This window comes from Anolis carolinensis, unplaced genomic scaffold, assembly GCF_035594765.1.
Source record: "Anolis carolinensis isolate JA03-04 unplaced genomic scaffold, rAnoCar3.1.pri scaffold_11, whole genome shotgun sequence".
In the NCBI taxonomy this organism is placed as follows: domain Eukaryota; kingdom Metazoa; phylum Chordata; class Lepidosauria; order Squamata; family Dactyloidae; genus Anolis; species Anolis carolinensis.
Genome location: NW_026943822.1, coordinates 8,868,717 through 8,890,168, shown reverse-complemented (window position 1 = coordinate 8,890,168; position 21,452 = coordinate 8,868,717). Strand labels below are relative to the sequence as shown.

At 41.9% G+C, this 21,452-nt stretch overlaps 1 protein-coding gene across 2 annotated transcripts; it reads right to left on the bottom strand.

The window, feature by feature from the left end:
- Positions 1-335: 335 nt before the first annotated feature.
- On the bottom strand, positions 336-19,885 carry st8sia2 (ST8 alpha-N-acetyl-neuraminide alpha-2,8-sialyltransferase 2). 2 transcript variants are annotated; one of them, XM_062962944.1, is made up of 6 exons: positions 19,617-19,884; positions 13,764-13,826; positions 11,961-12,089; positions 9,915-10,172; positions 7,200-7,493; positions 336-1,799 (listed from the first exon to the last, which is right to left on the bottom strand). In XM_062962944.1, the coding sequence occupies exons 1-6, from the start codon at positions 19,748-19,750 to the stop codon at positions 1,514-1,516; spliced, it is 1,164 nt and encodes a 387-aa protein (XP_062819014.1). In that variant the 5' UTR covers positions 19,751-19,884; the 3' UTR covers positions 336-1,513. The 2 variants fall into 2 exon arrangements, with proteins under 2 accessions (XP_062819014.1, XP_062819015.1); XM_062962945.1 differs by lacking the exon at positions 13,764-13,826 and having other exon boundaries at positions 19,617-19,885.
- Between the last annotated feature and the right edge of the window lie 1,567 nt (positions 19,886-21,452).

The following is a 21,452-nucleotide window of genomic DNA, read 5'->3' as shown; positions in this document are numbered from 1 at the left end:
CAATGAAATTTTCTGAATCAGTGCCCCTAATAACCCCAGGAACACAGCAAAAACCAAGATTCCAAAAATATTTTTTCTTGGGCTTTGGTTGTCACTAGAAAGACTTCTTAGGGTCATGTTCGGATTTCTTCTGTCAACAGACCCTACAACAGGGTGATGCTGTAGTTGTTTGTTTGTTTATTCATTTGTTTGTTTGTTGCTGTTGTTTGTTGTTACATGCTGCCTTTCTCCCAGAATCTTCTGAATAATTCATGCCAAGAAAATCCCAGATTAAGTTCAACCTGGAATTAATAACAATACAAGATCAAAAGAACAAAAGAAATTCCACAAATCTGTAGTGATTGGAAATACTTTTATATATAAATAAACAAATGAGCTAAACCACAATGAACTGCTGGTTTGAACAGTCCATAAAAATCCAACAAGGTCTCTTTTTTCGATATCTGAAGCTTAGTTCCACTGAAGAACATAACTTGTGCATTTGGTCCAACAGTCCATCTTTTGTCAACGTTGAAGCCCAATGGCTTGGGTTGCATCTCCTAAACAGCAATGCTAGTCAAAGTGGTCCATGAGTCACTGGCTGCCAGTCCATGTAAAGTTTCCAGGAATGAAAGAAAAAAGCAGTTGCCAACGGGTATAAATACGGTGCCGGTGCATGGCACATTAGCCAAAAGGCAATGGTCTGTCCCTCACATTGCGTAGCAAGAGAAACACCGCTACAGACAACACTCCAATGCCTTTCCTTTGCAAAGGAAGAAAAGGAAATTAAACAAAGCCCATTCAAGTCCACTCTATTTAAACAAAAATGCATCAAGACTTAGACTTTCTTTAAAATGGGCCTAAAAATCTAACCATCTCATCTTTAGGGACATGCTAACTATGTCCAAGATGAGCTCCGAAATGGTACTCAATTCCTTCCTTAAAGGATTCCATAAACTCACTTAAGGAACTCTTGGGCCAACTTGCCCATAGAAGTGATCCTAGCAGCTTTCTGTATGCTCTGCTCCCTTTCTTTTCTTTCTTTTTTTGCTTTTTTCCCAGAAGATGTCAGGAATAACCCCCTCCCCTTTAACTGACCCTCCCAAACCCATGCCCACGAAGCCAAGAACAACAACTCGCTGGCCAACGCAGGCCCTAGCTACCGACTCTAGACCACTCACGACACTTGGCCTAACATCTAGTTGCCACACTAAAGGACCCAAACAAACCAACCACAGTGACTTTCTACGTCTAGAGGTGAGGGGGGAAAGCTGCCCGAGGGACAGCCCCAGATCTTCAGCCGGCGAAGTCCATTGCCTTGGGCTGCTTCTCTTCCCGTCCATTCCATTCCTCCCAGACACCAAACAGTGATTCCACTCAGAGCCGGAGCAGCCAAAACCTCCATAGAGAAGCCCATGTCTCCGTCATGGACAGATAACAAAGGAAACAGGCTCTGTGTCACCTCCTCGTCCTCCCCTATCCTCCTACACCACACGACCTCAGGGGAGAAGAAGTGATTTTCTGGAAAACGCATTTATGTGGCTCCATCACAGGCCCCCACCGTCAGTTTCAAGGCCCCTTGCTGATGAAGGGCCTTCAAGGCTTTGAACTCCAAGGGCATGGTGTGGGGACTTGTCTGGGACATGTAGCCATACTTCAAAGTGTCATAGTAGTGGTATTTCACAGGGTTCTGGTCCTGATCCCGAGGAAAGGGCCAGAAGCCATAGAGATAGATCCGGTTGCAGAAACGGGTTGCCAGGGTGTACATGAGCAGGCCAGTGGTGGGGCGCTTGATGTACACTTTGTTGGTGAGCCAGTACCTAGATGAAAACACAAGAAAACAAGCAAAGAAACATGAAGACCTATCTTCTAGATCAGGGGTCCTCAAACTTTTGAAGCAGAGGGCCGGTCCACAATCCTTCAGACTGTGGAGGGGCCGAATTATCATTTGAAAAAAAAATACGAACAAATTCCTGTGCACACTGCACATGTCTTATTTGTAGTGCAAAACAACAACAACAATACAATATTTTAAAATGAAAACAATTGTAACCAACATAAACCTATCAGGATTTCAATGGGAAGTGTGGACCTGCTTCTGGCCAAAGAGATAGTCAAGTGAATTAGGATTGTTGTTGTTGTGTGCCTTTAAGTCATTTCAGACTTTGGGCGAGCCTAAGTCTAAAATTATTTATTTATTCATTTACTACATTTATTTATTACATTTATATCCTGCCCTTCACACCCCGAAGGGGACTCAGAGCAGCTGTATGTATATACAATATATTATATTATTAGCATAGCACAATATTAGCAATATATATATATTACTATATTGAACTATACCACTATACTGTAATATTATATGTAATATATAATGTATAATTAATATTATTATATAGTATTATTATTAGTATTATATTGTATAACATTATATTATTATCAATATTATATGTATATACAATATATTATATTATTAAAAATGATATAAAATATTATGTTATAAAACTGAGGGCAGGGGTCAGGTAAATGACCTTGGAGGGCTGCATCCGGCCCCCGAGCCTTAGTTTGGAGACCCCTGTTCTAGATCGGTGTTCATTTGAAGGAATTTTTTTTTCCGTGTCATGAGCAACTTGAGTCGCTTCTGGAGTGAGAGAATTGGCCGTCTGCAAGGATGTTGCCCAGGGGACGCCCGGATGTTTTTACCATCCTTGTGGGAGGCTTCTCTCATGTCCCCGCATGCATGGGGAGCTGGAGCTGATAGAGGGAGCTCATCCACACTCTTTCTGAGCGGGATTCGAACCTGGCAGCTTTCAGGTCAGCAACCCAACCTTCAAGTCACGAGGCTTTAGTCCACTACGCCATCAGGGGCTCCTATTTGAAGTAATCATAATGAAAGACAGGAGAGGATTTGGGATTTACGCACAGCTTGTAACAATCTAAGGCAGGACGTTGATGGGGCCCAAGAGCCAACCGAGCGTGCATCTACACTGTATACTTAATGCATTTTGACACCACTTTAACTGCCACGGCTCAATTTTATGGCATTGTAGACTACAAGGACCACCTTTCGCCTTCTCTGCTGATGATTCACCAAACATCAACTCTCAGGAACCCATAGCATTCAGACATGGAAGTTAAAGTGGTGTGGCACTGCATTCATTCTGCAGTGCGGATGCACCCCTAGACATTAGACAACACAAGTTTGGGGTGGAGGTATGCAGGTATGCAGGTGGTGAAAGATATCTTTTTGTCATAGCATGGGATCTTCACCACTTCAGCATCTTGCACTTCTTTATTTATTTATTTATTTATTTCCAATATTTATATCCCGCCCTTCTCACCCGAAGGGACTCAGGGCGGCTTACAACACTGGCACAATTAGATGCCTATACAAAATTAATCAACAATACATAAAATCAATTAAAAACTATTAAATACAATATAAAATTATAGTATATAAACTTAAAAAGAACACTTCTACATAACCACTAAATGTATAGGAGCCCTTCAATGTTCAGTGTGGTAACACAACATGTAACATGTAAAATGTCTGTACGGCAAACATGTTTTCCATAATATGCACATTGTAACTAAATGTGTCTGGATATAAGGGGAAACCAGTTCTATATATAGGCTTTGGATAGCAAAAGAAAGGGTGAACACCCTTTTGAGGTTTCCATTGCTGTCTGTGCCTCTGTTCAGAAGATTTCACCTGACTTTCTGTCCCTGTGAGAATTATTATGCTTGTTACTTACAAGCGTCCAAGGCGAAATGGCTGAGAGCTACATTTCAGAGGAAAGGAACGGACAAATACCTCTGAATCTTCATACTTAAGAAAACCCTATGAAGTTCACGGGGCTGCCATCGGCTGGAAGCTGATTGAAGGGACACACACAAACATACTGATCCATTTAGTTTCCATGGCAAGAATACTGGGGTGGTTTGCCATTGCCTTCCCCAGGGATCGTATTTAGTTTGATCTCTCTGCCATGACCTTCCCATCTTGGGTGTCCCTTCACGGTTTAGCTCATGGCATCACTGAGGCGCCCAAGCTCCAGCACCACATCAAGGTAACAATCCTTTGCAGGAGCAATGGTATTCCCTGTAGTAACCTATGGACGTGAGAGCTGGACCATAAGGAAGGCTGAGTGAAGGAAGAGAGATGCTTTTGAACTGTGGTGTTGGAGGAAAATTCTTGGTCTGCAAGAAGATCCATACTCCAGGAGATAATGCCCGGCTGCTCACTGGAGCGAAGGCTATTAAAGGCAAAGATGAAGTACTTTGGCCACATCATAAGAAGACAGGAAAGCTTGGAGAAGAGAGTGATGCTGGAGATAATGGAAGGAAAAAGGAAGAGGGGCCGACCAAGGGCAAGATGGATGGATGGTATCCTTGAAAGGACTGGCTTGACCTTGAAGGAGCTGGGGGTGGCGACAGCCGACAGGGAGCTCTGGAATGGGCTGGTCCATGAGGTCATGAAGAATTGGAAGCGATTGAACAAATAAACAACACATGAACATACAGAAGAAGGGAGTCTGATGATAGAGGCTCCTTCTTTGGAGGCTTCTGAACAGAGGCTGGATGGCCATCTGCTGGGAGGGCTTTGATTTTATTTTCTTGGATGGCAGAAGAAGGTTGGACTGGATGGCCATTGGGGTCTCTTTCAACTCTATCATTCTATTATTCTTTTTTTTTCTTTTTTTAATATATAATGTTTATTTATTTTCATTCATTCAAATATACATACATTGCAAGTATTTTTGCATACAGTGCAATACTTTCATCTATTCGTCTTTCATAATCATTTCTCAGACAATATATTTTCAGTAAGGGGCCACAGTCTTCTATTTGAATAGTACATATAAAATATTATAAGTTCCAAATTAATATCTGTTTCAACCCTGCCTTCAGTCTATTAGCTTCCTCTATGTACATTTTTAGATTAATTTTACATTGAAATGTTGGATCATTGGTTGCCATTCATTAACAAAGTTCTCTAAAGGTTCTCCTCTTAAGTGTATCGTTATTTTGTCCATCATCAGCAACTCTATAATATATTGTTCCAGTTCTGCTAAGGGAGGTACCTCTGAGGTTTTCCAATATCTAGCGTATACTATCCGAGTTGCCACTGTCACGTAAAACAAAATTCTTTCATATTTCCTTTCCAATTCTTCTTCAAGCATGTTCAAAAGGTACATTTGTGGTGTCATTTTAAAATTTGTATTTAATATCTTTTCTAGATGTACATGAATCTGTTTCCAGTAGTTGTTTACTTTGTTGCATGACCACCACAGGTGGTAAAATGTGCCTTTTTCTTTCCCACATTTCCAGCATTCATTGGTGCAATTGTACATCTTCGCTAATCTCTCTGGAGGGAGATATCTATTATTCTAATTTGAACCCCAGACAATGCTCTAATTTGAACCCCAAAGGATGCCATGAAAGCAGAATGAGTTCTGGTGATGGTGCACATGAAATGGGCATGAATGGATCACTGAAGCACTTTCTGGCAATTAAAAAAGGATGTAGAGTCTACTGTGTTTGCTACCATGGGCAAAAATCATGTACGCTATGCACTGCATTCAATCCAAGAAGATGTATTAAAAACTTCCCTTCAAATTACTTGGCTTAGCTCTATTTTGGCTATGCAAGTGCCATCCTCCCCTTGCTTTGCAAAACAGCTGGAGACTGTAATGAAAACTAATTAATTTTGCCAATCCAAATGAGGTTGTGCAAGGTGCACGGGGGACGCGGCGTCAAGAGTGAACCATTACTGCATGAGGCTTCAGGTTTTTAATTAGGCATGGACAAGTAAAATAAGGGCATATCATAATGACTTTTTCACCAGCAGACCCCACCAATGGGACCTCCCATTGCATTCCTCTTTTGAATATATAACTCTGGCAGGACAAACCCTTTGAAGCTGGCAAACTAAAATACCATCCAGGGGGAAAATAAGCAACTGGGATGACTTTGGAGAGAAATAAAGACATGAAAGGACAAAGGTGGCAACCTTTCCAGCAAATGACAACAAAGGAGGAGAGATGGGGGGGAAGTGAGGAATTGATTATATTTTTCCTCTTCCCACCCCATTCCTTTATCCTTTTGTGCCATGTCTTTTTAGATTAAATCCAAAGGCTATCAATCAGTGACCACATGACAGATACTTCAGGAGTCTTTTGGGTTTGAGACACACAGAGAAAACAAATCTTGAAATTTAAGTAAACCACATAAAGGTGTCTAGGGCACAAGGGTACGTGATAGCGTCAGATTTACTTATTCGAATCATATATACAATTACAGTAATGCTAAAAATATGAGGACCAAAAGAATAACTTTGAATATGTTTTGATGGATTTGCACTGTAATTTTTTTAGTGCTATGTGTTGTCGAGGGCTTTCATGGCCGGGATCACAGGGCTGTTGTATGTTTTCCGGGCTGTATGGCCATGTTCTAGAAGTATTCTCTCCTGACGTTTCGCCCACATTTTTAGTGCTGTTTGTGCTAATTCTGTTTTAATGTTTGCATATTCATATAATTTAAATAGTGACTTGAGAAACTGCAGGTTGCTTCTAGTGTGAAAGAATTGGCTGTCTGCAAGGACATTGCCCAGGGGAAGTCCGGATGTTTGATCCTGTGGGAGGCTTCTCTCATGTCCACACATGGGAAGCTGGAGCTGACAGATGGGAGCTCACCCCACTCCCCAGATTCGAACCACCAACCTTTTGGTCAACAGTCCTGCTGGTACAGATAGAGTATGTCATGTACAGTAGAGTCTCACTTATCCAACATAAACAGGCCGGCAGAACATTGAATAAGGGAAAATGTTGGATAATGAGGAGGGATTAAGGAAAAGCTTATTAAACATAAAATTACATCATGATTTTGCAAATTAAGCACCAAAACATCATGTTTTTCAACATATTGACAGAAAAAGCAGTTCAATACATAGTAACATTATGTAGTAATTTCTGTATTTACGAATTTAGCACCAAAACATCGCAATGTATTGAAAACATTGACTATAAAAACATTGACTATTAAAAGGCAGACTGCATTGGATAATACAGAATGTTGGATAAGCTAAGGTTGGATAAGTGAGACTCTACTGTATATGTTTTGGATGTCCACCACAGGGCATATGCTGGGATTTTAGACCGAACTAGAGAGCTTTCTCCCAAAACATAGGGCTTGGTGTGGCACGTAATGCCGCTTACCCCCGGACGGCGTGCAAGAGGCGCAACGACGGGTAGGCAGTGCGGACGTTGATGTGATTCTTGAGGATGAGCTCATTGACCCACTCCACGCGCTCCTTCCCTCCTTTGGCCATGAAGGCCGGGATCCAAAGGATGCTGCCGTTGAGGCTGTGGAGGCGCTGGAGCAGCTTCTCCCGCCAGGTGTCGTTGACCAGGTCCTCAAAGGCCCGCTGGATGACTGAAGGGTTCATGGTCACCAGGTCCATCTTCGTGCCGACATCCCGAGAGTATTCTTGGACTGGGGCGAGATTGCACCTGGAAGCCGAAAAGCCAAAAAGGGATTTGGAATACGTAGTGGAGGAAGCTGTCCAAATGTAGACTTCTTAAAGAAGAATCATGCAAATAAAAAGGTGCACTTTGTGTTTGCGGGCAGAGTTTGGAGAAGTAATTTTGTTTTGGTGTTTTTGCTGTCAACACACGGGTGCATCTGCACCGTAGAATGAATGCAGTTTGACACTATTTGAACTGCCAGGTCTCAATGCCATAGCATTTTTGGAAGGCCTTGAGCTGCCACCTTGGAAGTGTTCAGGAAGAGCCTGAAAACCTGGCTCTTCTCACAGGCTTTTGAACAAGTACCACCCATTGTACGTTAAACCCTTATACTAGCGGTTACTTCTGACCAGTTGTACCTGTTGGTTAATTCTTTGAGATAGCCACAGGGTTCACCCCGGTTTAAGGTTCTCCCCATGATCTTATAGCACCTTAACTTCCTTCATGTTTACAAGTTTCACTCAGTGCACTTTTCCCAGTTCATCTTATGATTTTATCGCTGTGTTTTAACATCTGTCTTACAATGATTGTGATTTTATTTTATGCCTTTTAATTTTATTTGTGTGTGTTTTTTGTATGCTTGTTTTATATCTGTAAGCCACCCCGAGTCTCTCTAGGGAGATGGTGGTGGGGTATAAAAATAAAATAATTATTATATTATTATTAGACTCTGCCAAAGAGGGTGGGTGCCTCAGTGAACGACAGCTCCCAGGATTTGATAACATCGGGCTGTGATAGTTAAAGTTGTCTCAAACTGCATTCGTTCTGCAGTGTAAATGCATCCTAAGACCCAGCTGGACTTGTTCTGATAATTGTTCACCCCTGGAAGTCCAACTCTCAGCATCAGGGAAAAGCAATGGAAAACCTCTTCTGGGTGAATTGTGGCAAGAAAACCCTAAGATAGGTTCACCATAGCTTGGGATCAACTGGGAGACATGCCACAACCTGGCAAGGCATGTTACTCCTTATGTTTATGGGTGGTTCTTCTCTACATGGGCTGCATGCCCCAAATTGAGCCAGAGGTCACTCCTGGATGTCCATATGACATTCAGGGACATCCAGTACCTAAGGTAAAAAAGGTAAAGGTTTTCCCCTGACGTTAAGTCCAGTCGTGACCAACTCTGGGGGTTGGTGCTCATCTCCATTTCTAAGCCGAAGAGCCGCCATTGTCCATAGACACTTCCAAGGTCATGTGGCCAGCATGACTGCATGGAGCGCCATTACCTTCCCGCCAGAGCGGTACCTATTGATCTACTCACATTTGCATGTTTTCGAACTGCTAGGTTGGCAGGAGCTGTAGCTAACAGCAGATGCTCATTCCGCTCCCGGGATTTGAACCTGGGACCTTTTGGTCCGCAAGTTCAGCAGCTCAGCGCTTTAACACATTGTGCCACCAGGGCCCCAAGTACCTAAACATAGGGTAAAAACCCATTTCATCATGCACTAGCAGAAGCCAGAAGATATTCTAGTGGCTGTAATTCAAATGAACAAGAAAATATATGAAAGGCTAGTTGCGAAGGTGTGTGAATGTGGACAGACAAGGTGGGATTCATATCCAGACACTTCTCAGTGGCGTTTCATTGGGGTTCTTTGAGGTCGTGCCTCCCAACTCTTCCCTCCTTTCTCCACATGGGACCCTTTCGTTTTGTGTTTGGTCATTCAGCTGCAAAGCTTTGCCTCACTGCCTGATTATGCAGCGCTGACAATAAAGAAGGGAAAACAGGAGCATCCCTTCTCTCCTATTAATTAATGGAGGGTGCAAGCTGTAAGGCAGCTCTCCAGCAAAAACCTCAGGGAGATGAATTTGTATTGACAGTTGTTGATGTTGGACAGTGTAATGTTACACTTAGGGGGTGCAGGGGCCCCATTTTCCCCTTGGATGCTCCCCATCCCAGCCCCAGCAAATGAGGAATTTACTTCTGGCTTTATGAAAAGACATTTTGAATGGTTTATTGTACATAAAAATGAGGATTGTCATGATTCTAAGAGTGGCAATTCTTCTTCCCAGCCAATTGTAATGCAAGTTAACAGAAAACAATAGAAAAGTATTAATGCTGGCTTCCCAGTGACAAAGGACTCTTGCCACACCCTGGACTCTACACAGATATATATTCTTTCCTTTCCTTACTTAGTTTATCCATACCTCACAACCTCTGAGGATGCCTGCCATAGATGTGGGCGAAACGTCAGGAGAGAATACTTCTGGAACATGGCCAAACAGCCCGAAAGACATACAACAACCCTGTGATCCCGGCCATGAAAGCCTTCGACAACAAATAGAAAAGCAGATAGCAATGGAAACCAAACCACCTTTATCATGTGATGGTTCACTTTTAAAAACACACAGACCACTATTCTGTTAGTGACATAAGAAAATGTAATTCCATTCTGTGCAGTTGCCGTTACCTGATCACAAAACTGTGGGCATCAATTTCCTCTCCGCAGCCGCTGTTCAACAGGATCCCCGAATTCCCCACAATGGCACAGGTCCGGAAGTGTTTGCCTTTCAGGGGTGAGGTCCGGGGCAAGAGGGCATAGAGGTTTTGGGAAACGTTCATGGTGCTGTCCCGGTCAAAGACGTAGTGGATAATGTCCCCTGGTTTGAGAGTTCCCTTGAGCACGGAGATGTCTTTCTCAGCGTCCAGAAACTTCAAGATGTGTTTTCTTATAAAGAGAAATAGATGAGTGTGGATGAAAATGTCTTTGTCTAATAGGGGTGTGCAATTTTTCTGTACATCATCATAAGTCGGATCAAATTTGTTAAATTTGTACAGTAGAGTCTCACTTATCCAACACTCGCTTATCCAATGTTCTGGATTATCCAACACATTTTTGTAGTCAATGTTTTCAATACATCATGATATTTTGGTGCTAAATTCGTAAATACAGTAATTGCTACATAGCATTACTACGTATTGAACTACTTTTCTGTCAAATTTGTTGTATAACATGATGTTTTTGTGCTTAATTTGTAAAATCATAACCTAATTTGATGTTTAATACTTTTCCTTAATCCCTCCCTATTATCCAACATATTTGCTTATCCAATGTTTTGCCAGCCTGTTTATGTTGGATAAGTGAGACTCTAATGTACTTACAATGTGATATCCAACACATGAGCATGGCCCGGGCCAAAAACTTAAGATTCGAAACTTACCCAGTACTTTTACATTTGCATTTTGTAAGCCTTGGAAGCTTCCCAAAGTCAGTTTCATGTTCAGCACAAGGAAGCAAAGCCAAGCCAAAAAGGCTGCCGTTCCTCTTTAAATGAATGGCCTCTCACCATTAGGAGAGGGAAGCAGCAGAGAGAAAGAGACAGAGAAAACAAAGGATTCTGGAAAATGTAGTTTGAGAAGGTGAGGAGCCCTATGCCAGAGAATGCAAAACTACATATCCCAGAATTCTGTTCATCATCAGAAAGCCCCAATCAGAAGGGAGGAGAGATGTATCCCTCTGTGGCAGCAGCCAACCAGAGTTCAAAAGAATGATTGAATCTGCAAAGAAGAGGACTGGCTGATACTTCTAGTAAGTAAATCTCTGTGCTGGGCTGGGAAGAAATCCCTCAATGGAAGTTCTATTGGTAATATGAGAGCGAGAGAGAGAGATGTTCAATGAGATAGCTGTTGTGGCTTAAAAAACCTTTTGTCAAAACTTTAAAGAAATTCCTACATGTAGTAGGTCCCAGGTTCAAATCCCGGGAGTGGAATAAGCGCCCGCTGTTAGCCCCAGTTCCTGCCAACCTACCAGTTTGAAAACATGCAAATGTGAGTAGATCAATAGGTACTGCTCCAGCAGGAAGGTAACGGCGCTCCATGCAGTCATGCCGGCCACATGACCTTGGAGGTGTCTGTGGACAACGCCAGCTCTTCGGCTTAGAAATGGAGATGAGCACCAAACCCCAGAGTCGGTCACGACTGGACTTAACGTCAGGGGAAAACCTTTACCTACCTTATTAGATGTAGGAATATTTCTGAACGTCTGAGTGAACGATCCCCTTTTATCTTGTGTCATTGCATAGGAAAAACCAAGGAGTTAGCCTTTCTAGTTTTTTAAAATGTTGTTTATAAACACGTTGAAAATTCCCCAAAAATCCAGGGAAAAGTGAAATGTTTTGAAACTTGATGGGCTGTAGCAAGGTTCACCCCAATAGCTGCAAAAATGAGGGAGAAAGGAGCGTCTGAAGTTTCCCCACTTGCACAATTACTACAATGAAAAAGTAACATAATTTTGTTATTCTCATTATAGTAACAACATTTTCACTAATGATACTGTAGAAAGACTTTAGAAACAAAATGCCAGCCCCCCCCCCCAATTTTGTAATGAGTTTTGAAACATTTTGTTTCATTGATCACACAGCCCTACTGCCTAGTTGTTCTTGCATGCAGCCTCCAGCCAGTCTCCCCTGTAGACCCCAAAGGCTGCCCATCCCTGTTGTGGGTCTCATCTCAGTACCTGATCTTCAAAGCGAGTGTCTGGTTGTGCCTCCATTGGGTTGGGGTTGGTCCATCTTGGTGCTTAATACTTTCACTACTTCTCTCAAGAACAAGGGGTGATGAGGATCCATTGATGATCACTTCAGCCCTGGTCAGGAAACATGGATAAAGAGACAGAAGAAGGAGACACAGATATCACAAAGCCTGATGGTACATGACTCCAATAATGTTACATAGAAACAATCTAAAAAATGTTAGAGGGCCAATAAAGAAACTGAGACTTATATACAGGTATGGTGGGAATGTGAAAAGATTTTTTTAAAAATTGGGAAAAGGCATTTGTGGAAATTAATGACATATTAAACAACTGAAGACTTGGATGTTTCGGTAGGCCTTTGGAGATACAGTCATTAATTAATCAGTCCCAGAGGGTTTTTAATAATCTATACTGTATTTATTACGATTTTACCATTTATGTGTTTTAAATGCAATTTTTTTATCCTGTATTTTTGCTTTAATTGATATATTGTATTACTGTTTTATCTTTTTATAGTGTGATTTGTATTATGTTGCCTATATTTTGTCCTATGTTGTTTGGGCCTCTGCCCCATGTAAGCCGCCCCGAGTCCCCACGGGGAGATGGTGGCGGGGTATAAATAAAGTTTTATTATCATCATCATCATCATCATCATCATCCATGGAGTTTGTGTAGTGGGAAATAGGATCTGAATAAATAAATAAAATGCAAAAAGCAGGGGTATCTGTGTTTATTTTAATAACAATACAAATGCCCCTATGAGGGCTTGGAAGGGCAGCTATGACGGAACTAGGCAAGATCCAGGAACTGCAAGATTATTTCATTGAATACTAAATTTGGAGAGTCCACACCATCGTATTTCCCATTTCTCTGTATACTTGTGAAAGCTGAATAGGTAAGAAAGTGCATAGGAAGAGAATCAGCTCCTTTGAGATGAGATGCTTGTGAAGAAGGCTGTGGATGCAGTGAACCAAAGGAAGGAGTCCTAGAGAAAATCAAGCCTGAACTTTTCCTAGGAGCCATAATATTATGGGAAGACATGACACACTAAAAAAAAAAGAGAAAATGTTTGATAAGGTAGAAGGAAGTAGGATAAGCGGAAAACTGCATCCCATATGGATGAACTCAGTCAAGAAGCCATGGCCTAATTCTGCAAGATCAGGGCTGTTGATAATACAGTGCCTTGAAGGTCTCACATTTGTGGTTTGCCATAAGCTGGAGTTGACTTGATGGTTATTTAACAACAACCCTAATGCATTCGGCACCTTGAATAGATCCCTTATAATTGCGAATGAAACCCACAGCAAATTTTGGTGGCTCATTTCCAGTTGGAATTTGGATTTAGATGATTCTTGAGTTATGTCCTTTTCAACTAAAATATGTATGATACTATGGTCTCTGGTCTGTTTTTGGAACTGGAATATGTTGACCAATATTTTGACCAATCTATGCACAAAACTAACTGCAAGGCCTACATTTCTGTTGGATCTGCCAGACCTCTCAGTGGCTTTTGATATAACCAACCAAGGCATCTTTCTGCCCTACCTTATGAAGCAAGTTTGCCTCTCTTTCTCAAATAAGCTCCACCATTTAATACAGAAGAGGAAAAACGTGTCTGTGTGCCAGGGAGACTTGAAAAAATATATAGAGGAAAGAAATACAGATCCATGAGTCAGGTGGGAGGAACCTAATCACACAAAAGAGGCTGAAAGAGAGAAGGGAAATGAAGCAGATGAATAGCCACCTTAGAGCCAAAAAATGAATGAACACAAAAAAATTACGAACCTATTCAATTTGCTATATAAGCTATTCGCTGCTGATCGGATTGCACCTTTGCCTCCAGAATTCCTGCAAGACAAAGGAAATGCATTATTTATAAACCAGATACTTTTCTGCAAAGCTTTGCCTGATGGCCTTGGTAACGTGTTCTGTTTTGAGGACCAGAGATCTCATTGAGGAGAGAACGGCATCACAGACACACAAAGGAACTTGTCCTGAATTTAGCTTTGAGGAGTGGTAAGATTTCCCACAAAAACAGGGGTCTGAGTAGGGTAACAAACCCAGTTTCAGCAGAGATTGGCTGTCCAAAGTGCTGAATCCTCTTCCAGAAATGAATTCAGCACCATGGATAGCTCCACCCAGGTCCTGGCTGGGATGACTTCTCCAAAGTGCTGGATTTCAGCTCCAGAATGAATTCAGCACCGTGGAGAGCTCCAAACCCCCCAGAGGTTCGCAAGTTAATATAATTTGTTAGTTTGGGTGGTTTCAACCCCTATGTTTTGGGAAAAAAATTGTCAACAAATCTTTTTAAATGAAACTTGGAAAGGGGGATTGGCTACTTCAAAGGCTCCTTGAAGGTGTAAAATAGGATCTCCAGGACCCACATATAGTCTCCAGGCTGACCCTGGTTTATGGAGCCCCATTCAGGGACAGTGAGAAGAGAGGGAATGAAACAAAGGAGCGAGAGAGAATTGAAACAAAGATGGAGTTTGTGAGGTGGGAAATAGCCTGAAATAATCTGAAAAGCCTGCCCTCTTGGTAAGATGAGAAGGCAGTGACTTATAAATAAATATATTGTGACCGTATTATCATTACTGCCATACCAGAGCAGACCAATGGTCCGTTTCGCTTGTCAACCCCCTCTTCCCCTGGTTGCTTCTGATTAATTCAAAGAGAGGCTATTATTTCTTCAATAACCTACACCACCTGCATATCATCATTCATCTGGTACCAGGTGCTGGGTGGAAAGAGGCAAATGATAAATAGATTTATTTTGTTTTTTTTAAACACTGCAAGCCAGACATAATCCAAAATACTTCCCGAAGGCACTTTCGATTGGCCAATGGATTGTATCATGAAGAGGAACTGTTCCCCTCTGTCTGCCTAGCCATCCAATCCATTAGAAAAGAATGAAAATTGCTTTGATTTTCTCTCACCAGTTGGAACTTTGGATTCAGAATCAGCCTTGCTGAATTAGGCCTCTAAGGCCCATCTTCCAAATGTGACTTTTGGGACTACAGCTCACTCCTGATTTGGCAAGGACAGTCCCAATTATTCCTCAGTTGTCCCACTTTTTGAATTTAAAAAGCCCCCGTTTCTCTCTCCTTCTCCAACTTCCCTCTTGTCCTCAGCTTACCCCATAGAGCACAAGAAGTTTGCACTGTTTTGATTGACTGGAAAAGAAAGGAAAAATGTGAAATCTTTGCCCTTTCCCCTTAGGGTCAGGCAAAAGCAAACTGTTGCAAGATCTCATAGCTTCTGCCTTCCTCCTTATGGAGAACCTTTGCCATCTTGACCACACCTGTCTTGCTTTTAACATATAAAGTGCTGGACAGTATACCTCCAGAATCATCTAAGTAAAGGTAAACGTTTCCCCTGACATTAAGTCTAGTCGAGTCTGACTCTCGGGGTTGGTGCTCATCTCCACTTCTAAGCCAAAGAGCCGGTGTTGTTTGTAGACATAGACACCTCCTAGGTCATGTGGCCAGCATGACTGCATAGAGCGCCATTACCTTCTTGCTGAAGTGGTACCTATTGATCTACTCACATTTGCATGTTTTCAAACTGCTAGGTTGGCAGAAGCTGGTGCTAATAGTGGGAACTCACTCCGTTCCCCAGACTCGAACTACCAACTTTTCGGTCAACAGGTTCAGCAGCTCAGCGGTTTAATCCACTGTACCATCGGAGCACCTGATGGCGCAGTGAGTTAAGCTGTTGAGCTGCTAAACTTGCTGACCCAAAGGTCGGCAGTTCAAATCCGGGGAGCAAAGTGAGATCGCACTATTAGCCCCAGCTTCTGCCAGTCTAGCAGTTCAAAACATGCAAGTGTGAGTAGATCAATAGGTACTGCTCCAGCAGGAAGGTAACGGTGCTCCATGCAGTTATGTCCATGGCCACAGGACTTTAGAGGTATCTACGGACAACGCCGGCTCTTTAGCTTAGGAATAGAGATGAGCACCAACCCCCATAGTCGGACCCAACTAGTGCCAGGGGAAACCTTTACCTTTAAACCTTTACTTAATGGCTTAACAACACCCTCTAAACCAGAGTTTTCTATCCCAGAAGTGTTTCAACCAAAGAGTTTTCTAAGAAATTGCAGATACCTAAACCTGTGTATTATGCAAGGTACTTTTTTCTGGGATCCTTCAAGCAATACCATTTTGGCAATTGTTTTGACTGGATAAGTTTCTCCTTTCCCAAAAAGGGAGTTTAAAGTGCAGTTCCTTTTGGCTATTTTGAATTAATCCTGGCCACATCATCCATAAAAGAATAACAAGAAAGGGAAAGCAAGTGGTCTCTTGCCTCCTTTACTGCTCTGGTGAAATTTATCACCCTATCTGAGTCAGCCTTGTAAATAAAGGCAAGCCAAGTTATGAGGCCACAAAAGAAGGTTATTGGTCTGTAGTTGCATTTCTTCATCCTGGGTGAAGAAAGAGACCTTCAACTCAGAATCTGTGATGCACAAACCATGTGCTTTATCATTAAGCGACACAGATTTCCCCCTCTTTTACTCACTCTGCTTATCTGAAGCATAGATGGAGGAATTCCTTGGGGAAAACTCTTGAGTTTGAGAGAGATTCCAAACTACATCCTAAAAGCTGTCAAGGGGCGATTCCATAGTGTGAAATGAATGCAGTTTGACCTCGCTTGAACTGCCATGGCTCAATGCGATGGGATCTTGTTGTACGCCCTTTAATAGTGTTTTATCTCTTGTTTTAATGATTGTGTATCCTATCTCAAAGCTCAGGGAAAGGCAAGTAATAAATTTATTATTATTATTATTATTATTATTATTATTATTATTATTATTATTATTATTATTATATCATCATCATCATCATCATCATTATCCTGGGATTTGTAGTTTTGGTGGAGCAAAGACCCTGCAATACTGCATCTCATATAGCCTTAGGCCATGATGGTTAAAGTGTCACCAAGGAGCCACAAGGAGACATGGGTAATTTAAATGTATTATTATTATTATTATCTTCATGATCATGATCATCATCCTGGGATTTATAGTTTGGTGAAGCAAAGACCTTGCAACACGACATCTCCCATGATCCTCTAGCCTTGGGAAATGGTGGTTAAAGTGTCACCAAGGAGCCACGGTAATTCAAATGTATTATTATCATCATTATCATTATCATTATCATCATCATCATCATCATCATCATCATCATTATCCTCATCCTGGGATTTATAGTTTGGTTGAGCAAAGACTTTGCAATACTAAATCTCCCATGATCCTATAGCCTTGGGCTATGGTGGTTAAAATGTCACCAAGGAGCCACAAGTAATTTAAATGTATTATTATTATTACTATTATTGTTGTTATTATTATTATTATTACTATCATCATCATCATTATTCTCATCCTGGGATTTATAGTTTGGTGGAGCAAAGACCTTGCAACACGACATCTCCCATGATCCTATAGCCTTGGGCCATGGTGGTTAAAGAGTCACCAAGGTGCCACAAGGAGACACAGGTAAATTATTATTATTATTATTATTATTATTATTATTATTATTATTATTATTATTATCATTATCATCATCCTGGGATTTATAGTTTGGTTGAGCAAAGACCTTGCAATACTAAATCTCCCATGATCCTATAGCCTTGGGCCATGGTTGTTAAAGTGTCACCAAGGAGCCATAAGGAGATAAGGATAATTTAAATGTATTATTATTATTATTATTTCATCCTAAGACCCTCCTCGAAAGCTGACCTCTGAACCCACAGCCTCTCAAACTAGAGTGGAATCCAGGAGCCACTCTTTTCCTTTCATTCAAAGCTAGAAAAAAGCAGCAGGGTGGGAAAGACAAAGAAACTCCAAAGCCCCCTCCCTTCCTACAGATCCCCCCATCCCTCATTTTCCATCTGCTTTGGTGATATACATACATTTCCATCAAGACCCTGCTGTCATGTCTAGATTCAGGTGTTTCCTAGGGCTCTGGGAAGCTTTCCATGCCTCTGTGTTTGTGTGAGAGAGGTGTGTATGTGGGCTATGTTGTGTCTACATATGAGGAAGTGTGGATTTGTGTGAGAGAAAGAGAGAGATGTGTGTATTAAAGGGGATGCCTTTTTAGGAGAGAGAGGAGGAAGCCAATGGGTGCTTGCGGGTGTGCACGAGGCAGAGAATGAGGACCATGGGGACTGTGTGTAAGGTGTGTTTGTGTGAGTGTGTGAGAGAGAATGAAAGACAGAAGGGGAAAGAGAACTTGGGAGGGGGCTGCAAGGGGTGTGTAAGTGTGTGTGTGTGAGAGGAATGCTTGTGTGTTTGTATGAGAAAGGGGTGTCTTTGTGCAAGAGAGGAAAGAGAGCATTTGTATACCTGTTTGGGTGAGAGATAAGGAAGGGTGGGAGGGAGGCTTCCACTCCGAGAAAATAAATGAATGAATGAGAGAAAAAAAGTGAAAGAGGTGTGCATTTGGGAGAGAGAAGTTGAAGGGTTGCAAGGGAGTGTGTATGACAAAGGGGAAGGAGGCTTTGTGCGCTTCTGTGTGAAAGGGAGGGAGTGTTTGTATATCTTTCTATCAGAAAGGGAGGGAGGGAGGGAGGAGAAGGAGTAGTTTTGCATATTTGGCTGTGTCTGAGCTTGGAAAGAAGGAAGGAAGGAAGGAAGGAAGGAAGGAAGGAAGGAAGGAAGGGAGGGAGGGAGGGAGGAAAGAAGGAAAGAAGGGAGGGAGGGAGGAGGATGGAGGAAAGAAAGACAGAAAAATGAAAGGAAGGAGGGAGGAAGAGAGGAAGGAAGGAAAGGAAGGATGGAAGGAAGGAAGCAAGGAAGGAAGAAGGGATGAAGCAAGCAAGGAAGGGAGGAAAAAAGGAAAAAGGGAAGGAAGGAAGGAAATAAGGAAATAAGGGGGTGTTTCCAAACGAAAAAAGGAAATAATAAAAGAAAGTGAAAGAGGTGTGCATTTCGGGAGAGAGGAGTGAAGGGTTGAAGGAAAGAAGGAAGAAAGGAAGGAATGGAGGAAAGAAGAAAGAAGGAAGGAAAGAAGGAAGGAAGGAAGGAGTAAGGAAGGAAAGAATGAAAGAAAGAAAGAGAGAGAGAGAGAAATAAAGAAGGGAGGGAGGAAAGAAGGGAGGGAGGGAGGAAGAGAGGAAGGAAAGAAGGGAGGGAGGGAGGAGGATGGAGGAAAGAAAGACAGAAAAATGAAAGGAAGGAGGGAGGTAGAGAGGAAGGAAGGAAAGGATGGATGGAAGGAAGGAAGGAAATAAGGAAAGAAGGGGGTGTTTCTGAACGAAAGAAGGAAATAATAAAAGAAAGAAAGTGAAAGAGGTGTGCATTTCGGGAGAGAGGAGTGAAGGGTTGCAAGGCAGTGTGCATGACAAAGGGCTTTGTGCGCTTCTGTGTGAAAGAGGGAGTGTTTGTATATCTTTCTATCAGGGAGGGAGGGAGGAGAAAAAGAGGCAGTGGTGTACACCTACCTGGCTGTTTCTGAGCTTTTGAGGAAGGAGGGAACGAAGGAGAGGAGAGGGGCTGATGCGCGAGAGAGAGCAGCGCGGCTTTGAACTTCCCAGGCAAGAGAGAGAGGGGTGTTTCCGAGTGAAAGAAAGAGGCAGAGAAGGGGGCGGAGGTCTGGCAGGGGGTGTGAATGGGAAAAAGAGGGCTCTTCGGGGGTCCCTTACCGCTCCACTTCGGCGATGTCGGCCAGGATGAGGATGCCGACTAAGAGGCTGAGCAGCGCCAGCGCCCAACTCCGGCAAGGAAAGAGCAAGAGAGGAGGAGGAGGAGGAAGAGAAGGAGGCAAGGAAGGAGGCATGGTCAGCCTGGGAAGCAAGGAAGAAGGGAAAGAAGGAAGGGAGGAAGGAAGGAAGGAAAGGAGGAAGAGCCTCCGCCGGAGCCCAAGGAGGGGAAGCAACGGGAAAGCAGAAAGGGGAAGAAGGGAGGGAAGAAGGGAAGGAGGGAAGGAGGGAGGGGGTGGAAGGGGTTGCTCCTCCCCTTCCCCCTCCCCTCCTGAGCCCAAGGGGTCCCAGAGCCTTTGGAAGGAAAGAGAAGAGAAGGGAAAGGAAGGGAAGAACCAGACCCCCCTCCCTTTCATTCTACTCTTTCTTTGAGTCAGAGTCTGTGGCAAAGATTTCTCCTTTCCGTCCCTTCCTCTCACTTTCTGCTCTGTCCTTTTCTCTCTCTCTCTCTCTCTCTCTCTCTCTCTCTCTCTCTCAGACCAGGGGTCCCCAAACTAAGGCCCGGGGGCCGGATGCGGCCCTCCGAAGTCATTTACCTGGCCCCCGCCCTCAGTTTTATAATATATTGTATATACATATAATATTGATAATAATATTATAATGTAATACAATATAACACTAATAATAATACCATATAATAATATTAATTATATATTCTATATTACATATAATATTACTAATAATATTACAGTATAGTGGTATAGTTCAATATAGTAATATATAATGCTAATATTGTGCTATGCTAATAATATAATATATTGTATGTACATATAATTTGTAAGCCACTCTGAGTCCCCTTTGGGATGAGAAGGGTGTGATACAAATGTAGTAAATAAATGCAGTAAACAATAAATAAATAAATAAATAAATTTTAGACTTAGGCTCACCCAAAGTCTGAAATGACTTGAAGGCACACAACAACAACAACAACAACCCTAATTAACTTGACTAACTACCTCATTGGCCAGAAGCAGGACCACACTTCCCATTGAAATCCTGATAAATGTATATTGGTTAAAATTGTTTTTATTTTTAAATATTGTATTGTTCTTTCATTGTTCTTGTTCTTGTTGTTGTTTTTGCACTACAGATAAGACATATGCAGTGTGCATTGGAATTTGTTTGTATTTTTTTCAAATGATAATCTGGCCCCTCAACAGTCTGAAGGATTGTGGACTGGCCCTCGGCTTAAAAAGTTTGAGGACCCCTGCTTCAGACTGTTGAGGGGCCGAATTATCATTTGGAAAAAAAATATATAAACAAATTCCTATGCATACTGCACATGTCTTATTTGTAGTGCAACAACAACAACGAAAGAACAATACAATATTTAAAAATGAAAACAATTTTAACCAACATAAACCTATCAGGATTTCAATGGAAAGTGTGGGCCTGCTACTGGCCAATGAGATAGTTAGTCAAGTTAATTAGGGCTGTTGTTGTTGTTGTGTCTTCAAGTCATTTCAGACTTTGGCCGAGACTAAGTCTAAAATTAATTATTTATTTACTGCATTTATTTACTACATTTATATCCCACCCTTCTCACCCAGAAGGGGACTCAGAGCAGCTGTATGTACATACAATACATTATATTATTAGCATAGCACAATATTAGCATTATATATTACTATATTGAACTATACCACTATACTATTATATAATATGTAATATATAACATTTTATATTATTATATGGTATTATTATTAGTATTATATTGTATAACATAATATTATTATCAATATTATATGTATATACAATATATTATATTATTAAAACTGA

Bases quoted from the DNA above. Each gene is read 5' to 3' on its own strand.
- st8sia2 (XM_062962944.1), bottom strand. From the start codon at position 19,750: ATGCCTCCTTCCTTGCCTCCTTCTCTTCCTCCTCCTCCTCCTCTCTTG. The intron at 12,090-13,763 runs GTTCGTAATTTT...TTTCCTGACCAG, and splicing joins TTATATAGCAAATTGAATAG to GGCTGAAGTGATCATCAATG. The intron at 7,494-9,914 runs GTAACGGCAACT...TTCGGCTTCCAG, and splicing joins GCCCACAGTTTTGTGATCAG to GTGCAATCTCGCCCCAGTCC.